The sequence below is a fragment of the Harpia harpyja genome, chromosome 12 (assembly GCF_026419915.1).
Source record: "Harpia harpyja isolate bHarHar1 chromosome 12, bHarHar1 primary haplotype, whole genome shotgun sequence".
NCBI classification, from domain to species: domain Eukaryota; kingdom Metazoa; phylum Chordata; class Aves; order Accipitriformes; family Accipitridae; genus Harpia; species Harpia harpyja.
This window is the reverse complement of record NC_068951.1, coordinates 35,117,881-35,142,979: the sequence shown is the minus strand read 5'-3', so window position 1 is coordinate 35,142,979 and position 25,099 is coordinate 35,117,881. Positions and strand designations below refer to the sequence as shown.

The following is a 25,099-nucleotide window of genomic DNA, read 5'->3' as shown; positions in this document are numbered from 1 at the left end:
TTCAACCAGAACATCCACATTTATTTTAACATGGATTCATCATATAATCAAGAGGTTTTAAGCTAACATCAAATGTCTCATAAAATATTTCGCATTGCTTTTAGAACCCACGCTCTCTTCTTTCAAGAAATGCAATCAGTCTACATAAAAATAAATGCCAAGGTTTCAATTACAAATTTCTGCAATATTGATTTTTTTAATATGACATTCAGTAGTGTATATTACTTTCCAAATGAAATCTTTATGCAGACAGCTATGCCCCAGTATCATAAAGATACTAAGTGATATTTACCTGTGAAGCATTCATGTGTAAAGATCTATCATTTTGAACATACCTGTACAAGCAGTTAAAGTATCTGTTGAGAACATACCTTGTGTAAAAGCTGTAAGTTCAGACCTTAATCCATTGCCATTGACTGTTCAGTAAACACATTCTACACAGCATTGTTGAGCTTTTTACAAACAGAACAGATAGAACACAGTCAAATAATTCCTGATCTGACTGAACAGATGAATAATCAACAGAAATTAATACACCTGTGATAAGTGCACTGGTTGATATGCCCTTTATAATAGGTACAAGTTGTTTTAATAAAAGAATAGTGTCCTCAGATCAACTTTTTTTTTTTTTTCTCCTACCATTGACTAAGTTTTAAAGGTCCTGCCAAAACACTTGAGTATTCATTTTTTAATTATCATGAAGACAGAAGCTAGGATTTTCTGGTAACTAGCTAGTACAACCATTGCAACAAAGGATTCAATACACATTGGAAACTATTTTTTACAATTCACTGGTATAGATATTTACTGTATAAAAGGTAAAAAAATAACCTTACAAGTAAAAATAGTTTACATCTGAAATTACAATTTTACCAGCAAGCATGGAAAATAATTATTTATAAATCACTGTGTCCACAAATTTTGCAGTGTTTTGATTACCATCAACCTCATTAAATAGGAGGAAATACAGGCAAGTATCTACTGAGTGACTTGCCTGAAGTCACAGTGAGTCAGTGGCTGAAATAAAAACACAGTCCTGCTCTCCTGCTTTCCACTCCCTGTGTCCTAATCACTGATTGAGCATGAATTCAGGCTCAATGCCACAGATCTTCCCTGGGTATAAGCTATAGCAATTGACAGCAGCTGAAGAGTGCAAGAGAGACAGAGATCCCCACAGGCAGATAACTAACATTTATGATGGACTGTCATTTTGGTATGGCAACATGCACACTACCAAGCAGGACGTTACATACCTGATATAACAAGCTGACCAGTAAGCTCACTGAGGGTGTTACTCTCTGATCCTGTCTCCCAGAAGCCAGTCTGGAACACTAACGCCCTCATTCTTTCCTGTAGACTATCAACTGTGGCTGAACTACATATCCTGTGAGCTGGTCCCCTCTCTCCTCTGGCAGCAAGAGTAGATCATTACAATTAGAATCAGTTCAGATTCATTATTTCTATAATATCTATGACTCTTGTATCAGAACTACAGCACTATTTGAAAAGGTATATTGATAATGAATAACTGGCAGAGATTATCCTTTTAGCTCAAATACTAAAATATTGCATTTTAAACAATTACCAATTTTTTTCTTTTTTACTCTACCATTAAGTGTTCTATAGACAACAGTTTAGTTACAGCTATGTTACTATCATATGGCTCTTATCAATTCACATTAATAACACAAGGATTTATTTGTAATAAACAGAAAATTTCTGAATATTTTGCAAATTAAAATTCTGGGTTACAGGAACACCTTATCTCTAATAATTCTTTGTGCATCTCTAAGTTCAGTTAAATCACATTGCAGCAAAACACTTCCAAGTGTGCAAATTCTGACAGTGAATTCCGCAAGAAATTTTATTCTGAAATAAACAAAACCATCACTATTTGAAAAATCAATCTCAGTGGAAACCTACAGAGAAAAAAACTAACAGCTAATTTTCAGAAGTGAGGGGAAATTAAAACTGGTAAAATTATTTGTCTCCATTCCTAAGGGAGGACATTTTGTCAGCTTCCAAGGAACATGTTCTTGTTTTACTAGCTGGCTGAAGCAAGCAGTGCAGACTTAGTGGACAGAGAACCTCATGCTGTGAGTTACTTACCTGCAGTGAAACCCATTACCACTGTCTGGATTACTGCCTCCTAAATGCGATCTGCAGATTGTGGTCTGTCAGATATCAGCTGATGATACATAAACAGCTGCTTAAAACCCTCTAATGCATAAACATAAGCAACCAAGGAAAGAACAAAATTGAGAAAAATGAAAACAAATTTTCAAAATTAAGCTTAATTTTTATTTTGCAGTAAATAAAAATCACTGTGGCAATATTCTACAAGACGATCAGTGAAGTGTAGTTTTTTTGTTAGGTGGCTATTGGATTACAAGGAAAATTTAAAAGTGTTACTGTATGCTTTTAATATACAGACCATCCAGAGCCATTACTTTTTTACAATTTTTGTCTGCATTGCAGGCAAGGCTGCACAGTTACAGGAATCAGATCAGAGAATTCCCCATGACATTGTATATTGATTCAGAAATGAGATTTCAGGTAAGTATAAGGATCCATTTGCACAGATGTAACTACAAGTTTGGGATCACTGCAGCATCTGTGTTTATTCCTTTCTGCAGTATAAACAATACTATCATCTTAAATTAGTATATAAAAAGTTCATATGACAAGCAGAACTTCACCTTAACTAAAAGGCGAAAAGATTTTGCAAGTTTGCAACAATTAAAGCGTATTTTTTCTTTTCCTTTTCCTGTTTCTCTGAGGTGCTTTTTAAACAAGTTAAAATAAATTTATGGCAAATGATCAGTATGCTGCATTTAAGAAATATTTTCTTTGCCCATCAAAAAACCTACCAATTTTCCCTTCTGCAATACTGCAGATACAAAAAAAAAAAAAAATCATTCTTAGTAATATTTCATGTTGTTATAAAGACTTCGGTATACTTCATTCCAGCCAATAAGTGATATACTAGAACATGAACAATATGAGAAAAGTAATGAGGATTTTGAAGTCAGTATTTTATTTTGGCACACTTTTAAAAGTATTAAATAAGCTTATCATCTTTGAGCTACTACTTCATGTTTAAAGATCAAATTATATTTTTGGAAAGCAATTATGTTCCAACTTTGATTAGCATAGCAAATGCTAATATGTATCTGAAAAATGCTTTGTATCAGATATTTCAAGGTATATTAAAATAATTTTTGAAATGCAAATTTTTACTACTCATTGAGGTAAATGGGAAAAAAGATGCACCAAAAATGACTGAGAGGCATCCTGGGCTAAGGAACAATCCTGAATTCCCTATTCAGGCAAAACCATAACCACAAACAGGAATTTTGCCAAAGAAATGAACTCATAAAACAATTGTCACTTTTCAGATTACCTTCAAATCAAGGCTCTCGCATCTCACAGAAAAAAGGCAGCTGTGAATGAAAAAGTAGGCAGAAGAACCCTAGCAGTCTGTAACTTACAGTCCTTACTAACCTCTCCCGTCCTTTAAGAGTTCCGCATCTTTTTTCCAGTCTAATGACTTTTCACAGGCAAACATAACCACTGAACAACAATCACATAGGTCCACGAGTTATATATACAATTACAGTATAGTGATATCCAGATTTCAGTAAAGTCAGCATAATTTACAGTCAAACTATGCAGAAAGTGCAGAGGAAACCAATTCCCCACTCTATTATACAAAACAGTTTGCTGAAAATACGAAGAAATCTTCTCCTGAGAGAAAATCAGCAAAGTAGAAAAAATAAAATGCACCCTCCTTGACTTTTATTTTGACTCGGCCTCTTCATCCACAAATTCAACTAGCGGAGCGTGTCTATTGGCCTGGGCACCTTCTTGGAAATTAACCTTTTTAATCACTCCTGCCTTTGGAGCCCTTATGGTATGCTGCATAGAAACAGATCAATAGTGAAGCAGCAGAGTACTTATTTTTCCTACTCTCTCCCTCTCTCAGGTGCCGCCGCCGCCGCCCCCCCCCCAGCAAATGCTAATATTACTCTTTGGTGCAATTAGAACAGAACACACTTAATTACTCCCTCTGACACATGTATATTTATTTTAAACCTCCTTTTAAAATGTTATCCTAGTCCTTTTTCAAGTTTTACTTTCTTATCAATATTTATTTAGTATTTTTAAGTATACTGGGGACAAAAATGCTGTATAATGTTATATTTTGAAGTATGAACAACTGAATGTTATTTTACTTCACCAATACTTTTTGTTATTATTATAAATACCAGGCAGAAATAATACAGTTTTAGTCCAAAATGTTAATCATATAGCAGATTTATTCCTTTAAGAGGAATGCGCAGATTTACTAAAGATATTTTTGTTCACTGGCTAGGAGGGGTTTTTATTGAACAGGTATTTGGCAAAATGCAGATGAAATACAAATACAGCTACTAGTGGCAGTAAAGGAATAGCATGTTTACATACCAGTCCCCAAATTACTCTACTTGTTATTGTATCAGGTTAGTTTTCCACTGAAGTTTTGTTTCTTGGTAGTTTTCTACATAGGGTTAGTCTAATATCAAAACACTTAATACCAGATATTAAATCCTTACATCTAAGCAAGGATTCATTTAAATAATAGTTTGCTTTTTACATCTTACATTTTATATTTCAATAGCACTGCAAAAAAAGAAGAGAACAAATCAGATGATATCAGTCTGAGGTATCAGCTGGAGAGCCACAAGCATTTAGCATCCAATTGCAAATAATTTTGGGTGTAATTTTTTTTAGCGCACAGTTGTATTTCATGTAATTTTAGTGTAGTTTATAAAAGGGCATGATAAAAGAAAGGTAAATTTTCTCAACAATGTTAATTCGGCTACCACAAACTGGTATTTAAAATAAACTAATAGCCAAACCAAACCAGTTCAGGCTACAAAAACTATAGTTCAAACAAACTGAGCCATGGTCAAGCCATGTGACAAGATACAATGGCCAAAATGCTAGTTCACTGAATGCCATGTGTACAATTACAAAGAATTTTTAGTGTACTCTTGGTAAAACTTTATGTAAATAATAACAAAAATATTATAAACAAAAAAAACCATGGGCATATTTACAAAGTCACCTTTAGCTAAATTTCTGCATGAAGTAACTGCAGACATTACATATGCTTGTATCAGAAACAGTGAGCAGAAGATACACCTAGACAATTTTCTGCTAGAAAAGTGAAAGGAGGGGAAGGGAGAGAAGGATTGGCAAAGCTAACCAAATGAATGTTAAAACATCTGCAGAATACCATGGATTATATAATCATCATTTGTTAATAAAGTAACACCAAATATAATCCTCTAAAATCTAGCCAGACACAACACTTATTTCACAGCATATGAAGGGATACTGACATCTGCAAGCTACACTCTGCACCATACTTCAATAAAAATTATTACATTCTGACCAGATTTTTATTTTCTCAGTAATCAAAACCTTTTGCATGTCACTTACCTCCATTTTCATAGCTATCATAACCATTAGAGGGTCTCCGATCTTAACCTTATCCCCTGCTTTCACAAACACCTACAATTCAAGAGAAAATTCGGAAAAATCACACGTCTGTACCACTAAAAATCATCAGCTGGATCTTTGCTAGCACAATCCACTGAGTGAGTGTGGTTTTGTAAAACAGCCTCATAATATCTTTATTATTGTTGAATGGGGTACCTGAGTTCTCTAGATAATACTCAAGGGAAGAAGTCAGAAGCTATAGAAAGAGGTTCAATAACAGCTAAAAGGATGACCAGGAAGCCATTTATGTATCAAAGAAGAAACACTAGAAGACACAATGTATATTCTACCCTTTCTGGGCTTAAGAGCTTGTATTTTGAGAGAGAAAGTACAGAACCTCTTCCTGGAGCCAGTCCCTAAAGTTGTTTTTAAAACAAAATCCAGAAAGAAGATTGCAGGAGCCACCTAGTTGTTCTACCATAATTCTGATTTAGAGCGTTCACTCAGTATGCAAGAGATCCACGTTCAATGTACTCCACCCTCTGAAAGGGTTAACGCCTTTTTATTGCTAGCAGAATCCTTTAACTACTAAACTCTCCTGGAAATCTCTTTTCTGTTGAAACTTTGTCACTGTACAGAGAAATACACAGGACTTGGTGAGCTAACAAAAAAGAAACAAAACCAGAAACAAAAGCAGTAAAACAGCTTAACAAAAAAGGCACTTCTGAGTATTTCTTTTTTTGCAAGTGCATCTAGCATCTCACTCTTTTGGTTAGATGAAATGGATCAAACAGCCTGTAACACTTCAGGGAACTTCGACTTAGAAAGTAATTAAGATGAAGAAAAAATTATTTAAGCAGTAGGATTAGTTAAATATTCAGATCTTTCAGAGCTCTAGAAAAAGAAGACTAGAAGCCTGAAAAACTCCTGGGTGGCTGCTGAAAACTCAGAGTAAACAGGGCTTTTTCCAATTGGGAGAAGTCACACAGCACTGACATTTCTGGCCCTGATTCTTTCCTGGCAGCACAGAAGCAAGCATCATTTCTGGAAGAATGAACTTGGATATATATTGGAGAATCAATTTCCCACCCATATTATTATAATTACCTTTTCAACTGTGCCTGTCATGGGCGCTACAGCACCACTTTGCATTCCCACTGAACTCACTGCAGATAAGTACTTGGGTACAGGAAGGCCAATCTGAGCGCTACCTTCCTACAGAAATAAAATCAATGACATATCAGCTAACAACATAAAATAATACCACTAGTACACATGCTGACATACAGGGAAAGAACAGATCCAGCTTTAGGCAAACCAGTCAACTGTTTAGAGTGGCAGACTACTGAGGTCAGGGCAGCAAAAGGACTTGCTTACAGCATGCTTACTACTTTGCTGATGTCCAAGTCCTTAAAAGCCACACCTGCTGCTGCTAAGGATCAGCAAGGAAGGAACTACCTCTGTGAAAAAGAGACTCCATATGGTCCTTTGTACCAAACCCACACCTTCCCTATTCACACAGCAACAGCACAGAAGGTTTTAGAAAACGCGTAAAGGCTGTTTGCACAAGGGGTAGGCAGGCTGCTGCAACAAGTAAGAAATACGTTGGCATCTTCATTGTCAAGCATTGTCAATATGAGTGTTTCACTATTTACAATAAAATGGATTCAGTGCTTTTAGTGAAAAATTCTCAGTTATTCAAAATCCCCTAATTCCTATCAGACTTGCTACCCAGAGTTTCCCAAAGACTTGTTCTCCTCCACATCCTACCCACATCCTAAAACTCCTGTGATTTCTTCTAGATCGCCCACTGCAGACTCCACTCTGATACCACAAGAAAACTGGGCTTTGCCAGCAAAGTTTTCACTGCATTCCACTGAAAGTCTTAAGGGGCTCAGAGCTAGAGGTTAATTATTGAAACCAATACATAATAATTCACTTATCTAGATTACATTTTTATTGAGTTACTTTAAGGCCCTGTAATCTTTTTAACTGCAAATAAAAAATTACCAGCCTAATAATGCCAATGAGGGTACCTCTTCTTTCAAATGCCATTACTCATGCAATGCAGACAATGCCATGGTAACTCCTAATTCCAATTTTTTAATATTAGCTGAAGTTACCCTTCCCCAGACCAATATTGATTTCTTTCTTATAATTTAATTTAATAAATGTAACTGAAATAAAAATATCAGTTACAAGCACTTTCAAATAATTGTCAGTTTGAAGTAATTGCTATTGTTCTATGACAAACTTAGATACTTCACCATTTTAATATTTTGTGTTCCCCCCTCCCAAACCATCATTTGCAACTCTGATTCACCTAATTGTATTTTATCTTTCTAAAAGGAATTCATTTTCTCACTCACTGACCATAAGCAACTAACTTGCAATTATAGCTATAAATCAAAGAAGTATCAAAACATTATGGGCCAACATTAGGACTTGAAATCATGATTCTCTTTCACATTCTCTTGCAATTTATATTGTTCACTTACATGGATAAAACTCTGAAATTTTATACTTGTGATAATAAAGAAAGGAACTTTACCGGAAAGAAGAGATAAATGGTGTTGTCCAAAATGACCAATTTGGACTTACACACGGTTCCATTTACTGAAGACCTCAAGTAAACTGAATCACCTTCATTGAAGATCTCTCCAGATATCAGGAACATTTCATCTTGAATCTGAAAGTTAAATGCTTTTATAAGGACAAAGGCTAACCCTTCATGAACAATAAACCAAAAGTTAGTATTTGTAGTATACACTCATAACCTGTGATTCTTCATAGATAATTGTGGAATTAAAAAAAAAATAAATCTTTTAAAATCTTATGTATCCTTTATTTTTCAGTTAACAGACTGTATTCTGTATCCAGCGCAATCAGCTCAGAAGATTAGCTAATATGCTCTCCCAGGAGAATTTTTATCATCAGCTATGCAGTAGCACTCAGCAAAACACAAAGGTATGCTATTTCTCAGGAAAAACTAAAAAAACCCAGAATATTCAGTTTAGTCATGCTACTATAATCCAGTATTTTTAATTTGTCCTAGCATCTTGACTTTCTTCAAACTGAAAAATCCATACTACTCAGCTGACGTCATAAGATTCCACGATGCTATCCAAAAGACAGGTAACTTCCTCACTCTTGGAAGCTTATAATATAAAAACTACAATATATTCAGTAAACCTACAAAGGAGTAGAGGAGAGCAGTAATGGGAAGAGTGTCAATTAGACACCAAAGCTGCAAAAGAAAGACCAAACGGAAAGGTCATTTATTTGTAGGTAACCCTTTCATCTACATCAACGGAAATTGCATCTCTGCCACAACTTCAGAATACAAAGACAGTAAGAATATGAACATAAGAGCATTACATTTAACTGATATTTTTAGCTCTAAGTCTAACATCACTGAGCAAAGAATCAGAGACTTGCTGGTCTTTCAGGATGTTACGACTAGAGATAAAATTCAGTCTTCATTCATATAGTTGCGTACTACTTTTCCACTGAATGAAGACCTTATAACATGTATTGAAAGGACACTGTTGATCTGATACTGATCCCTGAGAAAAAAATAATTTGCTTGATCAGTATCCTGAGCAGGGGCACAAATTAGGGCAATACCCTGGGCAGCGCTGTGAGTGCTTGCCAGTTCCATGGCCCAGCAACCTGCTCTAGCAGATTGGCCTCAGGACAGGTTTTGTAGCACTCCAGAGGCACTGTCCTCCTCATAATCAGCTCCCGATTTTATTTCTCCGTCCCTTATCTCCAGCTTCTCTCCATTTCCATCTCAACCCCCATTCTTCCTTCTTCCCTGGGACTCTACATTCTCCCCAGTTGCACTTCCCGTCCCCAAAAGGCCCCACTCTACATTCCTTCCAGCCTCTTTTTATTTTTTGCTGACATTACTTATATGAGATAAGCCTAAAGTGTAAAAGCTTTCCTGCATTATGTATGTAATCAATACACTCAAAATAACCTGGGTATTACTTGAGGGATGTGGGTTATCTCAATATTCGTATAGTAGAAATAAGGGTTTAAGTTACCCAACATGTGATCATACACATGAAAGCACAATAATTTTCTCACTATTTTTCTAGTATGCTCATCTCTATACAGTCTAAGCAGTTCATAAATACTGACTTATTCTCATTAATTCCCCTTTCCCAAATATTGGAAACAAGAAGCTTAACTACAGAAAGACCGCATTCTCAAGCATCCAATCATTCTGGGTGCCAAATCAGAGACAAAACCCATTTGACTCCAGGTTATGCAAGAAGGATGTTCAACACTCAGCAAAACACAACCCCCATAAGCAACACAACTGGAGACTATCACACATGCACACACAAAAATATCTATGTTTAAAGCATCTTGAGTTGTATCCTATAGGATCTCTGTTTCTCTCTGTAGAGAACGAAGCCAATTCTACGGGGCATCATTCAATTATTTAACCAGAAGATTTACTACTCTCATCATTCCTCATCTTATTTGGTAATCACTTTCCAATTTCCATCTTCAAAATACAAAAAGTGTTATCTTACAGATAGTGCTCTAGAAAGCTTTTATTTATCCCACAGGAGATCCATCTCATGCACAGAAAAAGCAGAAGTCCTGTGGAAAAAAAGTCTTTTTAAATGCAGATTTAATTGTAACTTCCAATGTTTTAGAAAGACAAATTTAAGAAAGAGAAACATAAAGAGCAAGATCTTTAAATACTGGAAAACCAAATATTTTTCTTAGCCTTATTTTCAGAAGCATTTTAGTAGCTCTTCCATCCTAATCCAGCGTCTAGCAAAGATAATTTCAGGCCAAAATAATAGTCTACGACAACAGCTGCAAACAAACCAAAAATAGAATCCTGTATCAGTAATTACCAAGCAACTTCAGGAACAGTTAATACCAAGAGAAGTCTACAAGAAACTGATTCTTCTTTTATCTAATGAAATATCTGAAAAAATTGGACTTGTACCTGCATTTTGTATGACCCTTCTTGATTGTAACTTACAGCTACATCCACAACTGTTCAATAAAACAAAATATGTATATATGAGTAGATTTAATTATAGGATCTAGAAAATAATGACATATAAACAATGTTTAGTCTATCTTTCTTGATTAAAAAAAGAGAGACCCACCAATACTAAAAAAGAACAAGTATTTTCAGATTAGCTTAGTACACACTGCAGACTTCATTATTCTTGAAATAGAATTCTGCAGAATTCTAGACAATTTGTTTTTCACAGATGAACACCTGAAGTTATGCTCTGAAATCTGTATTGTTAGCTGGACAGAAAACAGGTTTTTGATGGGAAAAAGCACTCAGCACTTTCACACCAAAGTGAAGTAAAAAAAAAAAAGTCAATGGCACTCAGCTCTTAAAAATCTCAACCTTATTCATTTGAATGATGAACATTAGTAGTGTCATCTGAATTTGGTTTATATCTCCTCAAGATCTAACACTGTGGATTAAGCATGCAATTCTGTGAATTCCCAGCTTAAATTGCATAAAACATACTGCTTCTATTCGCTCTTTCTTAGCCTGAATTTTCAAGCACCAGTTGAAATAATTTTATCCAGTAAGTACCTCCTCTCCCTCCACACACTTTTTTAACTTACTGTTTTCCCCATCCAGCAGAGACAGTTTTCTAGTATAACATATATTTATTCTTCTACCAGTGCTGGATGCAAATGGTGAGAATTTATCTAAAACACAAAATATACAAATACGTTACTTTCATTCTACTTTGGCAACACACAATACCAAGAACTTACACCATAAAATCACTGTCCTACTATTACTACCATCATATATTTATATTGAACATAGAAGACTGGGGAACCACTTAATAGATAGTGACAATCCCTCACTCAAGCTTCAACACTGAATAAACTGATGCTGTGTAACCTACAGAAGACATGACACTAACAACAGCGCTTACTAAGAAGGATATTGACTGTTCTCCATGAACACATCCTTGAACAGACAAGAAAGTATGGGAATTCAGCTGCAACATAGCAGATTCAGATTAACCTTTAGGTGAAGGTTCCAAGTGTAAGAGTAGTCAAATATGGCAGTAAATTGCCTGGGAAGATTGAGGGGTTTTCTATTACTTGGTGTTTCTGAGAATGGATCAGATATACAGCTATCGGATATTGCCTGATTAGTTTATCATCTCTTGAAGCAAGGCAATAGTGTATGGGAATCTTTCCAATCCCTCTCTCCCATGTTTCCAGAAGAGTTAAAGTGGAGGAGGAAAGAAAATTAATAAGGTTGTTGGCAGCATATATTGAATTTATATGAAGTTTTTGTTAACAGCAATCACGTGCCCCACTGCTATAGCCATTAACAGTGTCGGAACTCAAGAATGTTCAGCTCCTGGAGGCCTGTTCATTCCATTAAACTCTACTGCCTCTCCCAATCCTAGCAGAGTCAATTTTATCTCTGAAGACCTTGGGCCAACTGTAGGAATAATACTGACAGATACTCACTGTTTATGCGTGTATAGAGCAAAGAGTACACGGTGACACTGATTATGAATCCCAAGGTCTTTCAGCTAGTGCCTATCTGAAGTGCTGTGGGAAGCAGTCTGTACATTACAGTGGTGATATATTCAATACCTGTCCCTTAACAAAAGTTATAGTCTGCTCTGTGTGTAAATATCTGACAGATGCCAGAATGCAGAACCCTGAGCAGGCACAAAGTACGGCAAAAAGGGAGCGTGCAAATTAAATAATTGCACATGAGGTCACAGCACTGTCTCATCCAGTCACAAGTAAAATAAAACAAAACAAAAGAAGAATGATCCTTACCATCTGACTGATCTCTAAAAGCATCTGTTAGCATTTTCTCTTTCAGTATGAGTCCTAGAGCTGCCTGACACATAACTTCGTGTGGGGTTGCCTTTTTGGTTGGAAATAGTTCATCATGGTGTTGAGGAATGAAATTAGTGTGCACATTTCCAGCCTCAAACTGTGGGTGTCCCGACAGGCTCAGTAAGAAATCAATGTTGGTGCTTAATCCTACAATCTGTAAAGAAAAAGCAGCATATTGCCAAATTGAAATGAAGTTAGGAATGAATATACAGCTTTCTGCTCAACTTATGCATAGATGATAGATGAATCTTTCTTCAGAAAGCACCATCAAAACACAAAGGTTATCAATAAAGTGTAATTAATTCAACTGGTCTGATTTATTACCAATGAAATCATTGCTTTTAATAACAACAAAAAAAAACACAAACCAACAAAAAACCAAGAGTAACTTTCTCAAAAGCACTCTGTTTTCAGAACGTTACGTTCGTCCACTGTGGAATTAAAGAAAGTTTCCCAGCAATAGTAATGGGGGGTAATTTAGGAAAAAAAAATTACTGTTTCAGAAAATCATGCTCTGAGTATTTAAAAGAACATTCCTAATATGAAAAGTGCCTCATTAAAAATGAGTTACAATAGTTTCAGATATTCCATATTTCATCTTTTAATAGTAACAAATGGGAAGAGTGACTTTTATAAATTTACTAGATACTATCCATTTCCTGTACTGCAAAATACCTAAGCAAACAACATGAAAATAGAAATAACTATTTTAAAGAAACAGTGAAACTGGTAACTATATTGTACTGTCAACATTTATTGATAGAACTACTAAGAAAATTCTGAAAAAACTCCAGAGAATTTTTTTATCTCTTTCACTTGCCATAATCTTCATTTTTAGCTAAAATAATAGTGGGCCAAACATTTTCAGTACCTCAATCATGTTTATGTTGTTGATTTAAAAGTGTAAATTAATTCTGCACAAATAATATTCAGTCTCACCTCAAGTCAAACCTTCCGAGTTCCACTTTTGAAAACAGAACAACACCTGTAGTTTTTCATAGAGGAAAAAGGGACCGTTTCTTAAAAAGAACTGAGAGCATTAAAAATTCTCCATATTTCTTTACCACATGTATAGTCTAAAAATTTAATTGTTTTTATAAATTAGAAATTACAAGCAAACGTTGTCTGACACAAATTCCACCTACAAATTCCTTTAAGTTTGAGAACGCTCATACAATTGAAAATGGTGCTGTTTAGCCTTAGTCTTCTACAAAGTCCTAGCTGCATCATCCAACTGAAGATATCGCAAACTTAAGAAAAATCTCTGTGTAAAACTGGACTTTACACTTATCTCTACTCACGCCACCAATGGAAAAAGTATGCAAATTAGGAAAAAATAAAGCTTCTACAAACAAATAATGAATCTGAAATGGTAGTGGCAATGCCGGCTCCCTCTCAGAAACCACTTTTGTTTTACTGTAGTATTTTATCCATATTTTGTTAGCTCAAGATGTTCACAAAGTCAGCTCAAGATCTGAAAACATACCGCGTTCCTTCTACTTACATTATATTGATGCAAACTGTATCGCAACTTTCTCAGTGCTGCTTGACGATCCTCAGCCCAAACAACTAGCTTTGCAATCATTGGATCATAATGAACAGAAACCTCATCACCTAAAATATATTAAAAAAATGCTGTAACACTAAGCCAGTATTTCTCAAAGTTGGTAATGCATAGTACTGCACACCACATGGCATTAAACTCTTACACAATTGATGGCCACATTTCTCTCTGTTCTTAAAGAACATGAATCTTTAATGATGCGACCTGGCATTTCAATTCCAAGGACAAGTTCAGTACAGACTTTTGTAGAGGTAACATTACTCAAATTCAGTTCTCTTTGTTGCAATCAGAATGCAGGATTGATAAATTGTGATGAGAATATAATCAGCATGATCCAATGGACAATAATTTGGACACAGGTAAATAAAGAGGTAAATAAAATATTCAGTGATTGACCAAAAGTACAGGACAATCACAAGGAAGAATAATTCTGTAAAGATCTGTTTTTATAACAACACCGTCAGACAAACTTATTTATGCCAAGAGGGAAATGCTTACAAAGAAAAGCTTTTGATGTTAAATATTTCTGGTTACACCACTGCCTTCAGTTTTACCTTGTCTGACTCCAGTTTCTATTCTGGTGAAACTATCAGGTGGTGGGGTGGTTAAGTGCAGCAATGGCCCAGCCCCTGGCATAAAGTTATTATTAGGGTCTTCAGCATATATTCTAGCTTCAAATGCATGGCCCTGGAGCACAATGTCTTCCTGCATTAGGGGAATCTTCTCTCCTGCTGCAACCTGAAAACAATAGTTTTTTTCTTTAATGCAGGATCAATGTTCTGGAGTGCCAATGTATGAAATATTAAATATCTTTCTTCTAAGCATGAACAACTAGAAAGCACATTAAAAAAGCACAAGCAGAAAACACATGGTAGGTCATAAAAGGCTAATTCCAAAGTTACTCCTTCCTTTTCTCTGGGAGTCACCAAAGGATTGAATTATTATTGTGTAATTTGACCTCCTAGTATTTCTCACAGCTAAAACATAATGGAAAAACAGTCTAATTTTTTTTCTACTGGTTATGTCAAAAAATAATTAAATTATTAAGTTAGAGCCTGGTCAACTAACTGTCCTGGTTTCAGCTGGGATAGAGTTAATTGTCTTCCTAGTAGTTGGTACAGTGCTATGTTTTTTGAGTTAGGTATGAGAAGAATGTTGATAACACTGATGTTTTCAGTTGTTGCTAATAGTGTTTAGTCTAAAGTCAAGGATTTTTCAGCTTCTGATGCCCAGCCAACAAGAAGGCTGGAGGGGCACAGGAAGTTGGGAGGGTACACAGCCAGGGCAGCTGACCCAAACTGGCCAAAGGGGTATTCCATACCATGTGAAGTCACGTCTAGTATATAAACTGGGGGGAGTTGGGGTGGTGGAAGGATCACCGCTTGGGGACTAACTGGGCGTCGACCGGTGGGTGCTGAGCAATTGCATTGTGCATCACTTGCATATTCCAACCCTTTTATTATGACTATGTCATTTTATTAGTATTATCATTATTAGTTTCTTCTTTTCTGTTCTATTAAACGGTTCTTATCTCAACCCACAAGTTTTACTTTTTTTCCCCAATTTTCTCCCCCATCCCACTGGGTCGGGGGGAAGTGAGTGAGCAGCCGCGTGGTGCTTAGTTGCTGGTTGGGGTTAAACCACGACACTAACACATGATTTTATTAGAGAAAAATTGCTCCAAAAGCAGATGATAAAATGGATTACTGGCAGCCAGCACTACTGACGTATGCTGTGGGACCTGTACATTTAAGGGAATGTTTCTCTAAGGGGACTTCTAACAATTTAAGAAACTTTAACAGGGAAGGAAACATCATTTTATTACTCAAAGGAATTCACATTACAAATACAGGAATACCAAAAAACACCAGCAACACACCAGTTTGAGACTGAAAAAACAGGGCTTTTGGGGATAAAATAATAAGAAGCCTGCTGCAGTTAAGCGCAGAGGAGACCCTTTACCAGGAAGCTACACAATTTCCATCTACACGGGAAAATACAAGTTCCTATCAAAAAATCTGCAGCAACATTTCATCTTCTTCCGAAGTGTCAGGGGTTTTCCATACTCTGCTTTCTGCCACCAAACTACGGATTTCAGCAGAGACAGCAGAATATAACTTAGTCTTCAAAGAAAGAGTAGTACTACACAGATTTACAAAAATAATCTCTCCAAGAACTGGTAAGACATTTTTATCTATTGACTCATTAAGCCACATGCCAAGGCCACTGAACCTTTCCATCTTATCTTTCTTCCAGTATTGTTTGATCCCTGCTCCAACTCAGCACTCAATGCTCAATTTCCATTCCCAGATCAGAAAGCCAAGTTTCTCCTTTTTGTATCAGCATTTGCCATTTTAGTTTTCTTTCTGGTTACACTAAACATGCCCCCCACCCTATCTACTTAAGCTTAATGTGTGTTGCTGTCCTCACTTCTGGATTTAACTAACCAGAATTGTTTTTCATTTCCAGTTCCCTAAGGTCCAAAACTTCCTGTTGTCATTCAAACATGTGAGTAATCTCTGCAAATTGGGTGTGTGAGGAAATAGCCTATTTCCAGTTCACACAACTATACATTTATTTTAGAATGTGACTACACTGGTATAACACCAGACACATGTTTTTTATGAAGCTTTCCTCCTACAGCCTGATCCAAGAATGATTTTTGGGTCAGAGATACATCTGAACTAGAGTGTTAAAAAATTTTCAGCATGGCAAGGGAAAGATCAGGACCCTACTCCTCCTACTTTCCACATTCTCTGTAATCTCTCTAAATATACTTTACAAAATGTTTTTTTTCCTCTACACAACTAGAAGACGATTTTGTTGGAATTCAGAGCACCTACACAATGCTCTACAATCAAATACAGTAATACAAGACGTTCCTTTGGAGCAAAGGAAACTCTACTGTATTAGCTGAATAGGAGATGAGGATCTGAAAACCTATCTGGTCTCTCACAGGCAATATCGAAGAGCACTATTCACTAGACAAGAGGAACTCTACATGTAAAATCAATTAACACTTACCCTAAGTTGCCATTCCACCAAGTCTGTTCCAGTGATCATCTCTGTAACTGGATGCTCTACTTGCAGTCTGGTATTCATCTCCATGAAGTAAAAATTATGTTTGGAGTCCATAATAAATTCCACTGTTCCTGAAGTATTTAGTAAAAGGGCACTTCACCAAAACGAGACTTTTTCAGAATGGACACCTAAGACAATTCATTTATGCCAGGACAAGCCTATTATTTCTAAATCAGATACACTGAATTTCATTAAATTCTACACGAATTATCTTAAAGGGTCACACAATTGTGGTCTGTAAACAGAAGAGTTGTTTTCTTGCACATTTACTTATCTTGTGCTGTTTAGCAGCCATTCTCTTAGAGCTGTAAAAAGTGCATCAGGACTCCTTAAAGCATTGTGTATATGTATAGGGTGTGTAATTATTTTTTACAAATAAGTATCCAAAGAAAGCAGTGAGAAAAGAAAGTCACAAATAATTTTAGCAGGTTATTTTTCATCTGGGAAATAGTGCGGACTTTACAGACAGTGAGTTGTGTTTTTCTTTTAAAGGCTTTACTGTTTGAATATAAAGTATTCTTTGTATGCTGAAAGAGAAATTATTTTTCCCTTGCTCTGCTCAAACTTTCATTCATAATACTCACTTTCCAACAACAATCTAGTTGATTGAATTATCTGCTCTGAAATTTTTTCTTTCTATTCTTCAGCTCCCACTGGTCTTGAGGTCAGACCAAGTATGCCAATTTAAATTTGTAATTACATCAGAATTAACCATGCAATTACTTGCTTAAACCTCAAAAAACCTGGGGTTTATGTGTCATACTCTAAAACAATCAGATGCCATTTGCCTTGTGGCTTAAACTCTTCTTAAGTTAAAAGCATACCTCTGGAGCAGTCATACCTCCACAGACTTACCTGCTCCCACATAATTCACTGCTTTAGCTGCTTTGACAGCAGCTTCTCCAAGTCTCCTTCGAACTTCTGGATTAATTCCTGGCTGTAAATAATAATAACACAAAAGATTATAAATTATTGTGAACTTTGGTGATATTATACCTACTATGCATGAATATCTTGTGGTATTTACCAACTGTAGTGAAATCCTTACCAATATTATACCTGAAATCTACGTAATTTTTCCCTGAGAATCATTTTCCTAAAGAAAGTTATTTTTTCAATTAGAACATTTTCTGCAGCAAAATTAAAACAGGTACTGAGAATTACAAATAAATTACTGCCCACTAAATAAATTCAATGGGGGTTAGCAATTACTTTAAAAATATGTCAGTTCATAAAAAAAATTATAAGAACTTTCTGCTTACCCCTGGTGCCTCTTCAATGATCTTCTGATGTCTTCTTTGCACACTGCAGTCTCTTTCAAACAAATAGACTGCATTGCCATGCTGGTCACCAAATACTTGGACTTCAACATGCCTGTTCCATAACAATAAATGTTTTCACATATTTCAATAAAGCCCCAATCCTGCAACTTGACTTCACCCAAACAGACTTTGAACTTGTACACAGTCCTGTACACTTCAGTAAGAGTTCTTACAGGTTTAAGTGTCTGCCCTCAAATAGCCAAAAATGTAGAAATGAGGCTGCTTTTATGCAGGATTTCAACTGTTTTAGACTTCCTCAATCTCCTAAATGAAACAGGATTCTAAATGCCAGCTACTGCAGTGAAACCTCATAGGTCATAGGATAAACAAGACATGTATCTAAAAGATGCTACCTCTTTATTAGTTATTTTATTATAATAAAAATAAAAACACTTCACTATTATTTGATAATGATGATTTCCCTCATAATTTACTGTGTAGCAATTCACAAGAAGCAGCAGCCCTGGCTCAGGAATAACATTGTTTATTTCAACACACCATTTCAGAGGACAAGTACGAGGTGGCAGACATTCTATGTATAAAACTAACAAAAATCTGTCACCATTCTGATAATTCTCTGATGCTGGCAAAAGAAATTCCCCAGGAATTTAATGAGATTTTTCTCATGCCCATCTAACAGCATAAGCAGGCCCTTGGTTTCTTTAGAATAAATGCTTTCTTTACGGTGATGCTTCAAGAAAAACAGATGTAAAGAACAAGAGTATCAAATAGACCTCTGTGAGAAGTTCTTTATAAAAAATATATTAGCTCAGTTTCACAGGTCAGGCATGAGCTAAAGACTATCACTTCTGTTTTAAATATCAAAATAGAGAAAGATTAAATAACTAGTTTAGGACACCTGAGGGCAGCAGAAACACCATGACAGCTTGACTCATGTCTGTAGTTTAAGTATTATAGTGATTTATTTTTTTCTAGATGTAAATCAAGTTTAGAAAGCTCACTCAAAGAGGAATATCAATGCCATTAAATGTCACTGCCATGTCTCCCTAACAGAGGTATTTTAATTCTTATCATTCAAAACAAAGTCACTGCAAGAAATTCAATACATTATGAACGATTTTTACTAAATTAAAACCTGCCATAGTGCAAATAAAACATACAAGACCAATTTTCATCGTACTACTAAAACAGTTATGTTTATTTAACAGTAGAATAAACATTAAAGTGTTTATATTAAAACATCTATTTCTCACCTTGGATTATCTACAAATTTCTCAATCAGCATTGCATCATCATTGAAAGACTTCTTTGCTTCTCTCCTAGCTGATTCTAGTTGGTCCAGAAACTCCTTTTCTGAGTGAGCAATTCTCATGCCCTAAAATACAGGAAAAAAAGCATATCTAAATGTCTAAATATACGGAACACAATAAAAATCCTTGTTGCACACAAACAGCAAGAAATGAGCTTAAGGATAACACTTTTCCCTTCTTTCTTAAACTTTAGCAAAATTGTGTATCAACTTCCAGGAATATAATCCTACTAAGTCCCACTGAAAGTGTCATAAGAAGTGTAAAAAACAGATATCATCATTCCACTGATATGGATCAGTAGAGAATTGAATTTTACTCTTAAGTATCACAGAAATTTTCCAAGGATGGCAGAGAAAAACTGTTTTTATTACAAAACAAATATAGCTATTTTGGAAATAATTAGAATTCTCAATCATGTCATTTTTATAGAAATTTATTTCAGAGTAAAATCAGATTCAGAGAGGGAATTCACCATACACTAAAAACTGTCTAGACACCAAATACTTAAATGGTATTTCTAATCACTTCTTATGCAACATTTAAAACTGCTAGCAAAAAAAGTCACACAAGCCATCACAAAGTAACAATTCAAAGTCACCTAATTTCACACAAACAAATCCATAGGACAACATTTCTGCTTATATGAATAACTGGACATCCACTGACATAAACAAAACTCTTCCAATATATACCAGCTACTTATCTTGTGCCTGACTGCACAACAAAAGGAAATGAGATTTCACAGTGCTAGATTGGACATTAATAGTAAATTCTAGCAAAAAGTAGTTTTCCAGTTTTGTTTTCAGATTTCTTTTAGAATAGTCAGTTACAGATACCGAGACATGACAACTTTATACCATGTGATGAACAGATTAGTTCCTTTACCTTTCCTCCACCTCCACGAACAGCTTTAATCATTACTGGATATCCTATTCTCTTGGCATGTTCCTTTAGACACTCATCTGATTGATCTTCTCCATGATAACCTTCAACAACAGGAACGCCAGCAGCCGACATTATAGCTTTGGAAGTACTTTGACAGAACAGTTTTATGTTTAGAATGATAATCATAGTTTTTCTTACTTTAAGCTCCAAATGTGTTTATGTTCCCAATGTTAACTCTCCTCACAAAAGTAGTTCCACTGACCTGAAGAGGACTACTTACTTAAGTGGGTTACATACGATCAGATTGTAATTATTCAAATGCTTCAAATAGGGATTTTTTTCTCCAAGCCCTTCACATAAAAGCAGTAGTCAGTTTCAGGCTTACTGTTCTTTCCTATCTTTTGACCCACACTACAGAGATCAAAACCTAACATTTTCAAATTACAACACTGTATCCTGCCAAAACTAGAGGCTGGATTCACACCACACATAAAACACTCAAGCGTAACAACTGTTAACTTCAAACATACATGCAAAACTAGTTAAATTACAGAGGTAATTTACTCTCACATTAGGAAGTGATAAAAAATTAATTATCTGAAATTAATCTTACACAGTTCATGTGTTAGTAATAACCTTATTTCCATATTCTTGATTTACACTTCATACCCTGGAAACATTTCTTTGATCTAAGTAACTAAGAATAAGATCCTCTGTGATGAGCAAAACTTAACACCCCATTCTACACGAGCCACAATAATCCCTGATGATATGGTGTTTCTTTTCCACTGTTCTTTTGACCAATATACAAGACATCCAATCTGGCTGCTGAACCCTTACCTATATAACGCTGCAATGCCCCAATTCTGGAAAACTAGAACCCGTTAGGTATTTAATTACCAAAATCCTAATAACTGAACAATCTTGATTGTTTCTATGTCTATAGGAATCCCATATCTATAAACCTGGAGCTTATTCCTTTGAAGAAAGCCATAAAAATATAAGACAATGAAAACTGACAGAATAAAATAATTATGGAGCAACTGGTCATTTGTTAACAAAATTAGCTTTGCCAAACTGTAAACTGCATAACCAAGGAACAAATCAGAAATAGATACCTCTTAATACCCATATCTCTGATAGCAGATGAAGGCGGACCTATGAAGATGATTCCCTCTTGCTTGCACAATTCTGCAAACTCTGTGTTTTCTGAGAGGAAACCATAACCTGGATGAATAGCCTAAAACAGAATAATGTTACCAGCCTATTTTTATATCAGTTTAGCTTAGAAAACCCTGAACTTCAGTAGAGTGCTAAGGAAACACAAGATGGAAACACCATGGGTGAAAATAAAGAACATGGAAGTAACAGAAGATTTAAGGTCATGATCTACTTACCTGTGCTGCTGAGACCTTGGCCACCTGCATTATTTTTTCCATGGCCAAGTAACTCTGCTGTGAGGGTGCTGGACCAATGCAATATGCTTCATCTGCCTGTTATGGAAAAATTACATATAACAGATACTGTTCATTAGATAATAAAAAGCAATTTTAACTGAATTTCTGAGCTAATTGTATTGTTTATCAGACTGCTAGCATGCAACAGTTTAAATCACTGCCTCTCTTCATGGAGAGACTCAAGTGGCTGAAACAAATTCTGACTTTCTTCCCAAAATCAGAATCCATTCTCTAACTCCCAGTGGCTACTCTGGAGTTAGAGCACCAAACTTTAAGGCACTTCCTGCAAAGTTGTCAGGTGCTGAGACAGAGACTAGGCAAACTTTTCATTGATTCAATGAAAACTTGGAAGTAACTCTACAGAGGTGAAAATCAACTGCATTAGCACACAGATGTACTTTCACGTTGAACAAATTAATGAGAAATACTGTTGTGAATGAACGTTAATCACAAACTTAATGAATATACTTCACCATTGCTACATGCATTGAATTTCTGTCTGCTTCACTATAAACTGCTACAGACTTCACACCCATTTTCTTTGCTGTTCGCATCACTCTGCATGCAATTTCTCCTCGGTTTGCAATAAGAATCTTCCCTATGTTGTGACCGCCTGTTTAAAAGCATGAAGCACAGTAAGCAATTTCTAAAAGAAATATATGCTCAAAAACATTCCTGGAAATAAAGCAATTTTAAATTCAGATTTCTTTTTCATAATTTATAGTGTTTATGCATTTCTTCCAATAATGAAAAAACACATGCTTCATCCAAAAGCATTTCCATGCTAGTCTTGGAATTTTTTCCTTAGAGTCCCTATACAGAAGTATGTTTAATTTAGGTCTTTTTTTTCTTTTTAGAATCCAAGAAATATATTCTAACCCTAAAACAACACTTGAACGTAAAAGTTGACGCTTATATTTTTACTGTGTAGTTTCTGGACCAGCTAGTAAACAATTAACACCTGTGCCACCCCCCCAGAAGTGATTCACATTTGTTTGAAGAGCACTATTCCCCAGTGATACACAGTCTCAAAGAAATAACAAGGTATGAAGTTTTTTGTTGGTTTTTTTTTTAAACAGTGACATACAAGCTTCTATTATGCCTCATGACAGCAGTTAAAACATGATAGAAATACAAGGCCAGCACAGCCAGAGACCTCACAGGCAGAGCTAAATAGCTTAAAACTAACTAATAAAATGAAAATATATCTCTGAATTCTGAAACATATCTTTTTAGACAACATGACAATAGGGTCAGTTTAAATCATCTTGCTGAATACTTTTCACTTTTCTTCATATATTTTTTAAATACCATTATGCCTAAAAACAATTCTCACAGACTTTCCAACATTTGTATCAGAAAAGGAATCAGAGGAAAACGTCACAAAAATAAATAGTTTTCATTAAGTTGAGTATACCTAAATATGACAGATAAAATTATTCAAAATGTTGTTTACACATTAAAGATGATCTCTGTTAGGTCAGCTACAAACTACTGTTTTCAAAAACTACACAAATATGCAATATTTATTAAAAAAACCCTCCAGTTTTTGAGCAACTAATGGTCTAAAACTAATTGTAAAACCATCCCCATTACACAAGCAATTAAACCTAGTAGCTAAAGAAGTTAAATTTCATACCTATCGTTGAGGCCCATTTCACAAATCTTTGTACTTGATTCCATCGCCTGTACAATTATAAACACACAGAAGTGTTAAAAAAGTATATGCAAAAGTGGCAACCGAGCTACTTTTATTTTCAGGTGAGAGAAGGACAGCAATAGAACAGGTCTGAAGCTTTTGATACAGCTATTTACACAGAGCACATTCAAGTACAACAAGGAAGGTTGTACAAACTTCATCAGATCTCTCCTTAAGTGTTTTCATTTAAACACAACAGAAATCATCCCCTTGCTTTTTTAGCAGCATTCAAATCAAAACAGTCAACATATTTGTTTAAAAAAAACCCAAACAACTCTTTTAGTGGACAGAACAGCCAACATCTGGCATTTATTACAACTTGAAGTATTTGGGAAAGAAGACATGAACAACCATAAAACAGAAAAGTTTAAAAAGGAAATGGGAGTTGTTTGTATAGAGAAAAGGTGCAAGAGAGAAAAATGTGAAAGATAGCAAGAAAGAAGCCCTATGAAGAATTTCAGAAATGAAAAGTTAAACCTCAGATGACTAATGCTGAAGAAATCAGATAGCGAAGGCTAAGTGGCTGTAAGAAACTGTAAAAGTAAACTCTTAGAAGTGTTTTAATTAACATATAAATCAACTTTGGAATCTTGGATCAAGTCCAGCAATTCATAAACGATATCAGACAAAGAGACACGAGACATCCTTGACACCAGACAACCAAGTGCTCGGTTTCAGTAACTACTGAGGAAATTAGTGCATTTCCTAAACTTCTAATAAGCAGCTGTCATGGTCACTAACTGCTTCTGCACAGGATTACACGACAGTGGAGGGGTGGCTACTGCGTGTAGTCAACGACGGTTATCAAACCCCGAGCACCCGGGATATAAGAACATATGAAGATAACAAGTTTACGTTCGTGGAACCTGCACCAACCGCTAAAACTATGCTTGAAACTCCGGGTGGGTCTTCTTGCTCTTTCTTTCCACAGAAGAGCTCGGGGTACCTGCACCCCCACACACACAGGCGCCATCCTCGGCACCGAGGAGCGGGGCCGGGCGGCGGCCCAGCTCCCTCGCTCCTCCCGAGGCGCAGAGCCCCTTCCCCCGTCCTCCCTCGGGCAGCCCGGCTCCAGGCTCGGCTTTAGGAAGCCTTCCCCCCACACACACACACCCCGCGCCAGGCCCGACAGCCGCCGCCGCCGGCTCCCTCCCGGGCGCGATCCCTGCCTCCGCCGCCCCTGTCAGCCCCCGTTGACGGCCGCCACGCAGCCCGCCGCCCCAGCGGCGAGAGGGGAAGGAAGGAAGCGAGGGGCGAGTCGGCCACCCCCGGGGCAAAGCGAGGGGGCCGCAGAGGCAGCGCCCGCCGCCCCCGAGGGGCCGCGGGGCCCGGCGCGCCGCCTGCCACCTCCCCCCGCCCCGCACTCACTGACGCCGCAGCGCCCAGAGGCAGCAGCGGCCCCGCTCGGCCGCCAGCACCAGCGCCATGTTGGTGAGCGCGGGGGCCGGCGGGAC

The 25,099-nt window shown here is 36.4% G+C and overlaps 1 protein-coding gene across 3 annotated transcripts; it reads right to left on the bottom strand.

The window, feature by feature from the left end:
* Nucleotides 1-25,099, bottom strand: MCCC1 (methylcrotonyl-CoA carboxylase subunit 1). 3 transcript variants are annotated; one of them, XM_052803666.1, is made up of 20 exons: nucleotides 25,014-25,099; nucleotides 23,586-23,632; nucleotides 22,420-22,559; nucleotides 21,887-21,982; nucleotides 21,608-21,729; nucleotides 20,490-20,637; nucleotides 19,548-19,669; nucleotides 18,274-18,385; nucleotides 17,867-17,948; nucleotides 16,955-17,082; nucleotides 14,485-14,668; nucleotides 13,871-13,980; nucleotides 12,304-12,520; nucleotides 11,433-11,498; nucleotides 11,110-11,196; nucleotides 10,463-10,512; nucleotides 8,039-8,176; nucleotides 6,595-6,702; nucleotides 5,488-5,559; nucleotides 1-3,918 (listed from the first exon to the last, which is right to left on the bottom strand). In XM_052803666.1, exons 1-20 carry the CDS (start codon nucleotides 25,070-25,072, stop codon nucleotides 3,799-3,801), a joined length of 2,208 nt encoding a protein of 735 aa, XP_052659626.1. In that variant the 5' UTR covers nucleotides 25,073-25,099; the 3' UTR covers nucleotides 1-3,798. The 3 variants fall into 3 exon arrangements, with proteins under 3 accessions (XP_052659626.1, XP_052659627.1, XP_052659628.1); XM_052803667.1 differs by lacking the exon at nucleotides 11,433-11,498; XM_052803668.1 differs by lacking the exons at nucleotides 1-3,918; nucleotides 5,488-5,559; nucleotides 6,595-6,702 and adding an exon at nucleotides 10,035-10,104.

Bases quoted from the DNA above. Each gene is read 5' to 3' on its own strand.
- MCCC1 (XM_052803666.1), bottom strand. From the start codon at position 25,072: ATGGCGCTGGTGCTGGCGGCCGAGCGGGGCCGCTGCTGCCTCTGGGCG. The intron at 19,670-20,489 runs GTAAAGGAACTA...CCTGTATTTTAG, and splicing joins TTCGTGGAGGTGGAGGAAAG to GGCATGAGAATTGCTCACTC. The intron at 14,669-16,954 runs GTAAGTGTTAAT...TATTGTTTTCAG, and splicing joins TGGTGGAATGGCAACTTAGG to GTTGCAGCAGGAGAGAAGAT.